At 38.0% G+C, this 12,168-nt stretch overlaps 1 protein-coding gene across 1 annotated transcript; it reads left to right on the plus strand.

Annotated features, from left to right (window-relative positions):
- The first annotated feature begins 652 nt into the window (after positions 1 to 652).
- LOC110912188 (probable metal-nicotianamine transporter YSL7) lies at positions 653 to 6,818 on the plus strand. Its single transcript, XM_022156860.2, has 6 exons — positions 653 to 1,366; positions 3,591 to 3,754; positions 3,826 to 3,923; positions 4,583 to 4,717; positions 4,804 to 4,993; positions 5,537 to 6,818. The coding sequence occupies exons 1-6, from the start codon at positions 994 to 996 to the stop codon at positions 6,641 to 6,643; spliced, it is 2,067 nt and encodes a 688-aa protein (XP_022012552.1). The 5' UTR covers positions 653 to 993; the 3' UTR covers positions 6,644 to 6,818.
- The last annotated feature ends 5,350 nt before the right edge of the window (positions 6,819 to 12,168 follow it).

Below are 12,168 nucleotides of genomic sequence, written 5' to 3' on the forward strand. Positions count from 1 at the left end.
TGATCAATCAATATGCAGCAGCAGCGGAAGAAGACGAGTATCAGAGAGCCGAATCTGGCTCTGATACCATGTGACAAAGAGATAATCTTTTATAAACAGAACAGTAAGTACAATGACTTAACCAAAAAAGGTATCAAACACGGTGTAAATCACCGATTACAAACAACCAACAGTAGCAGATCTTCAACCGAAGGATCTGCACAATATATTGTTCAGCAGCACGATGGGATGAACTTGAACAAGAGGAGAAAGCAACAACTTTTTGAGGAATGTTCTAGAGAGCATCAAAGATCGCTGCAACCTTTTTATTTTGGGATGAACGAACAGCAGAGGAGCGAAGGAAATATAAAGGCGAGTGAACCCTAGAGACGAGCCCAATGAGACGACCAACAGCAGCCCATCAAAGAAGCAGCCCAAGAAATAAGAAGAGCCCAACCGAACCTCAAAATACACATGACAAAAAAAAGGAAAAGATTATGAGAGAATTGAATTAGAATAAATGTTTTATATATTTTAACATCATTTTATTAAAAGTCCATCCTACCCCACCACACAACGTGAGTAGCATATACCGGTATCATAACGAATCAAACAGATATCAATCAAATCCGGTCACACCCTCATCGCAACTCGTAAGTTGAATTCTCCTAGGTTTTTTTTTTTCTTTTTTTTTTTTTTGTTGTTGTTTTTTAACCCCTTCAATTCTTTATGATATATATCTTCTTGACCTTCTTGTTATCGTTATCTACAAATATATCTATAAGTCGCTGTTTTGTAAGTCGCTGTTTTTGAATATCCCAAAATTCGCTGTTTTGAATATCCCAAAACACAAGAGATCCCCATTACAAATATATATTCATTCAACCACATCCCTACTGTCATTGACCCATCACTCCGTCACCATTTCAAACCCTCAATCAACTTCTTCTACTTGCAGCAGCAATTCACCAATCAACACCTTCAATTTCACACCAATTTTCATAACCAGCGGCCATGGAACCAACATCTTCAACCGAACATGATGTTCATAACGAAAACGGAGGCAACAGGACCACAGATACGGACTCGATCGAGAAAATATTCGAGAGCAAGAAGGTTCCGCCATGGCAGAACCAGCTCACGCTTCGCGCATTCGTCGTCAGCTTTATTTTAGGGATTCTCTTCACGTTTATCGTCATGAAGCTTAACCTAACTACCGGAATTATCCCGTCCTTGAACGTGTCTGCCGGACTGCTAGGGTTTTTCTTCGTGAAAACGTGGACGAAGTTTCTCGGTAAATCTGGTTTGTTGAAGCAGCCGTTCACGAGGCAGGAGAATACGGTTATTCAGACGTGTGTTGTTGCTTCGTCTGGTATCGCGTTTTCAGGTACGTTTTCATTAGTTTCTGTTTTCTGAACAGAAGTTATGATTGAATTGATTGTTCAGTGTTCACGAGGTTTGTGTGATTTTGGAGTTTGTGTGTTGGAGATGGTGAATCTGTGAGTTGAATCACGTGATTCAGTGTACGGTGATTTAATTGAAAGTGAAATTTGATGTGTCTAGTGATCAATTGATCACTAGTTTCTTGCTTGCTTAGTAAATGTAAGAGTCTGAACTCTGAGTGGACGAGATAAGCGGCTCGTGAGCTGCTCGAGTTCGGCTCGCTAAAAAGCCCGAGCTTAAAAATAGGTTTGTTTAACAAATGAGTGTGAGACTGAGCTTCACTTATCGGTTTCAGCCGGCTCATGAGCTTAAACAAACCTTTGTTTATATTTTTTTACTTTAATATATTATAGATATATGTATTTATATAGTAATTATTATTATATATAAAATTATTATGAAACTAGCTAAACAATACATATTATGTTATATATAAAATTTATAATTTCAAGATACGCAAAAAATAATTATAAATACATATCAATTACTTAATAAATAATAAACGAGTTGATCCTGAACTTGAAAACTACTCACAAGCCAAGTTCGGGGTTGGCTCTCTCAAGACTAAGACCATCTTTGTCTCTATCATCCATGTCGGAAGGCTTCACAGGCGGCCCTCCCTCTCATATTCCTTGTCTCTCTTTTAATTCTGTTAGGCATCCTCTCATGGTCACCGCGTTGGAGATGTTATTCATTCAGTTAATTGCTAATCATAGTCTTTAGGACCATAATTAATAACTACATTTCAATATTGGGGTTCCAAATTGATGATAGTTTAGCTTGTTTTTATTAGGCTTATTTGTTTGAATACCTATTACATACTTGGTTTTCTCTAAATTTGTTTTATGGTGACAATAAGCATTTTTAAATATATATTAGTAGTGTTCATAAATTACCATGTGAATTATGGGACCATCTTCTTCTTAGTCATGTCCCACTGAATTAGGCGTGGATTAGGGGTGTTGATCATGCGGTTCACATTCCATGATCAAGTTGACTTTTAATCTTTCCAAAGTCCACTTTATAGTGTGATGATCACGCTTTATTATTGTTTAATTATTTTGTTACACAAAGTGATTTTAGCTTGAGATGTTCTTAAGATTAAATTATTTATCTTAAAACTTGTTTTTGTTTTAACTTATTTTTTATTTATTATCAGTTTTCTGCCTCTTATCTTAAAAAGTTATGGTCTCCATCTTCTGGAAAAAAAAAAAAACTAATCTTAATTAAAACATAATAAGAAATTGTTTAAAATTTATTTATTGGTTACAAGTGAAGACTATCTTGTAATTTGGTCAGTATCAAGAAAATAAGAAAAGGTCACTATCAGGAAAATAGAAAAATTTAGACTAAAGATTCATGAGTTGTAGTAAAGATTCTTGACTTATAAACCGAATCCTTGAGTTGGCAATTGGAATATGTGAACATGCTTAAATCTAGCTACTTTTAACACACACAAAGATGGAATATTTTATACAATGAATCACACACCACATTATAGTCTATAGATTGTTGAAGTCATAACTACTAAAAGCTAACTCAAATATCTGTTTAAATATTTAAATATTGGAAGACTTTTAACACTAAACAAATCTTGCATCAGTAAACATGTTAGAGACGCGAGTTTGGGTAATCTAAATCTCATAGCTGATTGTGAAACCGTATCTCATCCTTGTCCCACACTCGTTGGGTACTCGATTACTTACAATCCATCAGTTTCACGGGTTTCTAGATACAATCTTATGTGGTTAAAAAATACCGATAGGATTCTGATTTCCCAAACATGATCATAAACTCACCAAAAACCGACTTGAAATATCAATTATTAAGTACACTCCTAACAGTTTCATCTATTTGACAATTTCAAGCTTTTAACAAGTTAAAAATGGTTATTAACTATTTTTTAAAATTAGGTAAACGAATATAGGATTGGTTTTGGGGGATCAGACTTGTATCACCTAATACCATACCTCTTAAAATAATTATAATTATGCTCATACCTGGCCCGTAATCGTATACCTGTCCCAAATTTTTAAGGTTTCAGGTCATCCCTAAGTTAATAATGCTCAAACAAGACTAGTAATAGGATGGGTGACCTCGTAATGCTTGTTTGTTGTGTATGTCGCAATGAATCCTTTATGTATAATATCCATGTTTGAATTTGATAGGGGGGTTTGGTAGTTACTTGTTTGGGATGAGTGAAGTTATTGCCAAACAATCAAACGAAGCAAATGCAGCACAGAACATGAAGAACCCGTCTCTTGGATGGATGATTGCGTTTCTTTTTGTAGTCAGCTTCCTTGGACTGTTTTCCGTCGTCCCTCTTCGCAAGGTATGCGTATGTCAGACCCTTTTGTTTTTTCTCTTATTTCTCTGTGTTTAACTAATCTGTATTTGTTGCAGATCATGATTATCGACTTCAAACTCATTTATCCAAGCGGCACAGCAACCGCTCACCTTATCAATAGTTTCCACACTCCCCAGGGTGCTAAGCTAGCCAGGTATCATACATTCATATGTACAACCACCAATCCACCATCAGGGCTGCAAACGAACCAAACGAACACGAACAAGACCTTGTTCATGTTCGTTTGTTAAGGAAATATATGTGTTCACGAATTGTTCATGAACACTTACCGAACGAGATTTTGTGTTCTTGTTCATTCGTGAAGGAAATAAAAGTGTTCATGTTCATTTGTATTCGTTTGTTAATTTTAGGTAGCGAACGTTCATGAATACAAACTAATGTTCGTGAAAACAAACAAGTACAAACAAGCGTTCATGAACAAAATATATACAAAATATATAATACACTGATACTCATTAGATATTTAATTTGTCAGAATTTTGAAGTATTTAAATAAAATAAAAAACAAAAAAACACTAATGAACTATCAAACATAAACGAACACGCTATCGAACGTTCACGAACATAAATGAACGAATGTGGCCTTCATTCATGTTTGTTCATTTAACCAAACAAAAGAAATATTTTGTTCGTGTTCGTTCATTTATTAAACGAGCGAACACAAACGAACTTCACGCCGAACGGTTCACGCACTGTTCGCTGAACGTTCGGTTCATTTGCAGCCCCAACCACCATCATCTTCTTTATCTTCAATTCATGAACTATAACTTCATTGCTTATTTTTCTCTTTAGGAAACAAGTGAGGACTTTAGGGAAGTTTTTCTCCATGAGTTTCCTATGGGGCTTCTTTCAATGGTTCTTTACCGGTGGCGACGATTGTGGATTCATAAACTTCCCCACACTCGGTCTTAAAGCCTACGAAAACAAGTATGCTCAACGTTTCTTTCTTCGTATGCATAGATATCTTTTTATCAAATTTATTGATGAACTCGATACTTTGGTGCGAAATCCAGGTTTTATTTCGACTTTTCGGCAACTTACGTTGGTGTGGGAATGATCTGCCCGTATCTTGTCAACGTATCGTTACTAGTCGGAACCATCCTTTCATGGGGCATAATGTGGCCTCTCATAAACGAAAAGAAAGGTGATTGGTATTCTGCAGATCTTAAATCAAGTAGTCTTCATGGCTTGCAAGGTTACAGGGTAAAACTCATTCATGTTTCTAGTTTTTGGTTCTCGCTAGGGGTGCAAACGAGCCGAGCCTGAGCTCGACCGGGCTCAAGCTCGAGCTCGGCTCGTTGGTAGTTTCTCAAGCTCGGGCTCGGCTCGTTTATTATCTATTAGATTATGTATTAAATAAAAATAATATAAAAAATAGACTAGTTTAGGCTTGTAAGCTCGATAAGTGAAGCTTAGGCTCAGGCTTGTTTACTTAACAAGCTTATTTTTAGGTTCAGGCTCGGCTCATAAACAAGCTTAAATAAGCTTGGCTCATTTACTAGAAAACTTTGAACAAGGGGTAAATGTTATTAAAACCTATATAAATTAGCAAACTTTTTGTGCATAAAGACTTGACGAGCTTCACATGCCAGGCTTGAGCTCGGGCTCTATAAATAAACAAGCTTTATTTTAGGCTCAAGCTGAGTTCGGGTCGAGCCGATAGCTCGCAAGCCGCTCGGCTAGTTTGCACCGCTAATTTTGCATTACCGTTTGTGGGTTTTTAATTTTAACATTATGTAACTGCAGGTGTTCATCGCCATAGCCATGATCCTTGGTGACGGGCTCTACAACTTCGTAAAGGTCCTTTATTACACTTTGTCCGGCTTATATCGCCATTTCAATGACGATAAAACCAAAGCGGAAGAAGCCATTACCGGTAACTCATTGCCCGATCTTCCTTCCCTGTCTTATGATGACCAAAAACGCACTCGATTGTTTCTCAAAGATCAGATTCCTACGTGGATTGCGATAGTTGGCTATCTAACCATTGCTATTGTCTCCATTATCACTCTTCCACACATCTTCCACCAGCTCAAGTGGTACTACGTCGCTGCTATTTACGTATGCGCCCCGGTTTTAGCGTTCTGTAACGCTTTTGGATGCGGGCTCACCGACTGGTCATTAGCATCGACCTACGGTAAGCTTGCGATATTTGTCATTGGAGCGTGGGCTGGTGGGTCAAATGGTGGTGTACTGGCGGGCTTAGCAGCATGTGGGGTCATGATGAACATCGTCTCGACCGCTTCTGACTTAACACAGGACTTCAAGACCGGTTACATGACCTTGGCTTCACCCCGGTCTATGTTTGTTAGCCAAGTGATCGGGACCGCAATGGGTTGTATCATCTCCCCTTGCGTCTTCTGGCTGTTTTACAACGCGTTTGACAATCTTGGAGTCCCGGGTTCGGAGTACCCTGCACCGTACGCTCTCATTTTCCGCAACATGGCAATCTTGGGAGTTGAAGGATTCTCGACCTTACCCGAAAAATGTCTCTTGCTTTGCTATATATTCTTCGGGTTCGCGATCTTTGTGAATGGGATTCGAGACTTGGTGGGGAAAAACCTAGCTCGGTTCATTCCAATTCCAATGGCGATGGCGATTCCATTCTACATTGGAGGTTACTTTGCCATTGACATGTGTGTTGGAAGTTTGATATTGTTCATTTGGTCCAAGGTAAACAAGGCAAAGGCTGCTGCATTCGGGCCAGCAGTTGCTTCGGGTTTGATTTGCGGTGACGGGATTTGGACGTTACCGAGTTCGATCCTGGCTTTGGCTGGTGTTAATCCTCCAATTTGCATGAAGTTTCTGTCAAGGTCAACTAATGTCAAAGTTGATGCCTTTTTAGGTTCGTAAAATTGTTATTAGTTTATAGTACACGCTCATTAGAAGGTAAGAATATGAAAAGTATGTTAGATTTCAATACTTGCAGTTTGTTATTTTTATTTTTTAGGTGGTGGGTTAAAATTACCAATTGTGATTCACATCACTCAAATTCAGTCTCGTAATAAAAAAGTCAATTATCCTATTATTTTAATATTTTCAAGTTTTTAATAACTTTCAAATATTATTTTTGCTAAATTTCTTAATATTATATACTATACTAAGTTAGAAACATGTGTGTGTTACGCTGCTTGAATAAAGAGAATATTAAATAGTTAATAGCGAAGATGTATAAGTTATAAAATAAATTTTTCATATAAAATATGGTTTAAATTAGTAATAATTGTATACGTAGTTTAGGTGAACCACATAAACCAAAGCAATTGTACAATATCCACTTTTTATGACATCCGAATATAATATGGGTTTAGAAAATCTCAATAATTAAATTGTTTTGAGCTCCTAGAAGCATCCACCATTCCCCGCTCCCCCCTAACGAGAAACTATTCTTGTCAAATGAAATAGCAGGCAGCTGTAACAACAACCAATTCATCACTTCCGCTATCCAAATTAACCAAGAATAAAATACTAACAGGCTCTTTGGATAAAGTGATTATTAGTTATTACAACTTAGAAAATCAGAAACAGAAATAATTAATCACACATCGTATCATTAGTTGCTTAAAGCTATGGACAGTAAGATAGTTTTGCATTTAAGATAGTTTTGCATTTGTCTCAGTAATCAGTCTTAAGCGTCTCCTTGCAGCAACTCGTTACTTGATTATCCAAATTTAAATAACAAAAAACAAACCTAGAACTAGGGGTGTTCAAAAAAATTCGGATCCAAAACCGAATTCGAAATATCCATATCCGAATATCGGATAATCTGAATTCCGGATTTAGACTCGGATATGGATTTCTAAAAATTTCGGATAATCGGATTATCCGATATCCGAAAACTAAAACAAAAATAATAAATATATATTATATGAACATTATGTTTAGTTTAAAATATAGTACAAGTAGTAAAAAAAATTAGTTGATAATCTGATTCAGATGTGGATTTCTGAATTTTATTTGTTATCAATGTAGGTAATTTGGAAGCTCCTTTCAGCTAGGAACCTCCAGAGATGAGAGGAATTGATTTATCAAGGAAAGGTGCAAGTTTGCAAATGAAACAATGCATCTATTTATACTTGTGGGGGATTAAGGATGAGGTTACAGGTGTTATGGGGGCTTAGGAGGTGAGAACAAGTGTATAGGAACGTGGCATAGCAGTTTGGGAGCCCCTGATTTCGAATTGGACGCGTTTTGGCAGTATGTGTGGGTTGCAAGTAAAAATTTGTTACAACAACCCTTCCTGAGACACGCGACAGCCAAGCCGAAGGCTTTCGCGACACGCGGCGTCCATCCATAACTTTTAAAACTTGTCATTTTTAGTCCCTCAACCTCTAAACTTTAATATATCTTCCAAACTTGGCACAATTAACCCCTCTTGGCCAAAGTTTGGCACACCCGAGAGTATGACCGAACATCAAAAGCTCCTGATTCGTTAAAGGGTCACTCAGAGGTATAAATTAACATGTCGACGCCTTTAGTCCTCCAGATAACAAACTTTCAATTAAAATCACAAACGGTTCCTCTCATCCAACAAGTGGCTCATTTGAGAATACGGATACCGTGAAAGGTCACTCAGAGGCATAGTTTCAGCATGTTGACACTTTTAGTCCCTTCACATTCATACTTTCATCATTTGGCAAAATTCGTCCCTCCTAGCCAACAATAGGCATAATTAGGAATAGGGACACGTGTCAATGCATTACTGGACACGATTTTACGAGGTGTTACACCAACCATTTTAGCTGATAATTACTTTTAATAGATTGATAATTAATTTTTAAAATTAATATATCAAATATACGTGCTAGAAAGCAAGACATGTTTCACATATACTGATCACCTACAAGTATCATAAGGTCAAAGGGAGGTTACCTGAAATGTTTCATATGGAGCATTTAGCGGCGAACCATTATGCAGGAAGAAGAACAAAATGATAATAATTGTAACGCCCAGCGTCCCTAAATTTTAGACAATTGGCAAGAACAGTCCCTGAACTTCTATTAGTTGTCAATTTTGGTCCCTGTAGTTTTATGGAGTTGATGTTTTGACACTTTTGGTATGAATCTTGCTGATAATTGATGCTTGACACTATGATGCTTGACTCTTGATGCTTAATCTAGACACTTGATTCTTGATGATTAAACTTGATGCTTAAATTCTTGATTCTTGATGCTTGAGAAGCGATGATTCTTGACTCTTGAGACTTAAATTGGGTGCTTGACTCCTTAGACTCGCGAAACTTGACTCTTGGTTGAACGAGAGACTGGAGCCTTGTCACTGGCTGAATCTATGAAACTTGGAAACTTTTGGTTGGTAATGTAATCTAGATACCTTATATAAACTATACGCAACGCAACGCTTAATCTAACTCGCAAAGCAATCAAGAACTGGAATACAGAAAAGTTGGGTTGGCCAGAATGGCCATCCGATCGGATTGTCACCCTATCGGATGACCACCCGATTGGACTGCCATCCGAACCAAACCAGACTTTCCCTTCTTTTCTCCTTCACCTATAAATAGGCCTGTCACATCACCTTTTCAGTGATGTGACAGCTCTGCTCGACCAAGGCACGCGCACACGACCTTTTCTTCATTCTCTCATCAATTTCGGTACGTTTCAAGCTAGATCCTTGTACTTCCTTACTCTACACATCATTCTCTACGTGATTCTCACTTGAAATCACATTTTTCACCGTGAAATCTCTCAGATCTGAGATCTTGAGGATGATGTTATCATGGTGTTTGGTACAAAATGTCATATGGACGTCATTCTTGGTGAGATCTAGCTAAGATCTAAGGGATTCCACACTTATTTCCTCAAATCTAAGCTAAATCTAAGAGTTTTTATGCTGAAACTTGAGTTCCTTCTCCAAAATTTCTAATTTACTACGGTGATGAAAAGGACTGAATGGACTGTAGACTAGATCGGTGGCCTAGAGTTGGTTTAAGAACGGATGGTTCACTGATTAAGACGATCACGGGATGGATTCTGGCATAAACGCGTCACTAACAGGCAAACGGGTCGGACTGGGGTGATTCCCGACCGATCAGAATGTCCGTAAAGTGATAAGTTATTGTTGCCTCAGCCTGTACCATGACGTCACCGTCAATATTCAAACTTGGAAATTTTACAAATAATAAGCAAGAACAAAGGATCGCCCGATCGAACAGCAACTCGATCGGACAGCCGTCCGATCGAGCAGCCGTCCGATTGGAACCTCCAAAATACCTACACTCGGGCCAAGTGGTAATCCGATCGGATTACCGTCCGATCGGACAAGCACCTTAGTCCCTTTAAACTCCACTCGAGTGGAAACCCGACCGGATGGCCATCCGATCGGGCAGTCACCAGCCTTGTCACAAGTACGGATAACCGGTCGACTGGCAATCCGATCGGACAGCCGTCCGATCGGACAACCATCCGATTTAGTGACCATGTTGACTTCTTAAGCAATCTTGATACTCTGCCCGACTCTTACCCTATCGTAATCTAACCAGTCTAATCCTAAAAGAGCTCCCTTTGATCCAATAGCAGTTGTACTGTTAAGCAATCACTGTGAGTATACTCGATTCCCTTTTCTTTAAACTTTTGGGGTGTAACATGTATTCTATGAAACTTAAACTTGAATCTTTGAAGCTCATACTCTATCCTATGTGAAACTTGTGATTCTTGATTCTTGATTCTTTGTGCTATGTGACGTTTAATCTAGAGTGTGTAGTTCCGCCTTAACAATAGTAGCGCTATAGGAGATGCACCTCTCCCATTACTCTCGGGGGGTATTGTTAGGAGGATTCTACTTTACCTTGAGTCTTGGGTAAACACTAAAGCATCGGGATACTTGGGCTAACACTGCTTGGACTGCGACACTAGCACGGCTGAAACTGTTTATTGTTTACACTATGGATATGAGTTGTTTTAATCTATTACACTATTATCAAACTTGTATACTTGCCAATACTTTTGTATTGATATTTTAATACATGTTGCAGGCTGATAGGATGCTTGGGATGCATGGAATTCAGCTAGGAGATGCTTAGAAACGTCACCTAGTTAACTTAGAATCTTTGAACAATTTGAACAATATTTGTTATGGTCTGTATTCGATACTTGTGTTGGTTGTGTTTGCTTTTAGACAATGTTATGATAAATTTGATCTAAATTCTATTGAAACAAATAGTGTTATGGATTTTCATGAGCAATCTGAACGCTTAGTGCTCGCACCCCAATGTTTCCGCCATCGGTTGGGGTGTGACAGATTGGTATCAGAGCCATAACTATAGGGAATTTGGATAAGTAGGAATACTTGCCCTAGTCTATAGTTCTAGGAATTTGATTCTTATGTGTTGTTTATGACTTATGCATTCTACCGTATCTGTTTCCTAGCAGCACATGTTCCTATTAAAGCTTACATGCCTTTCCTAAGGCTGATACAATGTACACCTTATACTTTGAAAACGCTGTTAACCAGTGTTTGCATTTTGCACGAGATTTGCCCACAGGATAGGAGTGACATCCAAACCTTGAAGGGAAATCTCCATATTATTCTAGTAGGTCTTATCTGCGGATATGTACCAACGCTATTTAGGGTACGATGTTGTCAAGTTAGAGGTGAAACTCAGATCTTGACAACTAGTCCCAACTCTATGATGTTTTATGTCTCGCCAAAGTCTCGTGACTACCAATCAAATGAGTACGTGAAATGACAAAAAGGACGAATATCGTAGGCCTAACATCGATGACATATTTGTCAAAGTAAGTCAAGACACGCTACCTCAATTCGAAAGGGGTTCGAATCACTTTGGTTAGTCGCCGTTCCTCTACCCGGAATAATCCTATGTTTTATAAGCCTGTCTTACTTTTATGTTATCTCGTTTCTTAGATATGATTGTATTTATGTGGTTTTAAACTTGAGTCTTCTTTTGTTTTGAAATACTTTTACACAAATTTGCACGTCGTCCGCAACCTAAAACGTTAATTCTAATCGCAGATCGAACTAAATATATGAAGTCTTATTCTATGTGAAATCTATGTGGTAATCTTGATTGACTATTGTGATATGATGTGCTGTTGTGGGTATGAAACACTAAGATGACATGGAAGTACGAGACAGAAGTGGCATGTCCAAAGCATGGTGGATACACCGCTGGTAGTTCCTATATATAAGTGCTTCCGGCATGTTTCCAACTCTCGTACCAAGTGCCATACGAAATTAGTGTTGCAGACCAGTGCGGAAAGTCTATGTAATCTACGGAATGTCTATGCAATGCAATGCAATCTATGAGCAGACTATATAAACTATGAAAATTCTACTCCTGAAACCTATGAAAGTCTGTGTAATCTATGTGAAACTCTAAAGCTATTTATGTAGCATATGGG

The sequence above is a fragment of the Helianthus annuus genome, chromosome 15, assembly GCF_002127325.2.
Source record: "Helianthus annuus cultivar XRQ/B chromosome 15, HanXRQr2.0-SUNRISE, whole genome shotgun sequence".
NCBI classification, from domain to species: Eukaryota; Viridiplantae; Streptophyta; class Magnoliopsida; order Asterales; family Asteraceae; genus Helianthus; species Helianthus annuus.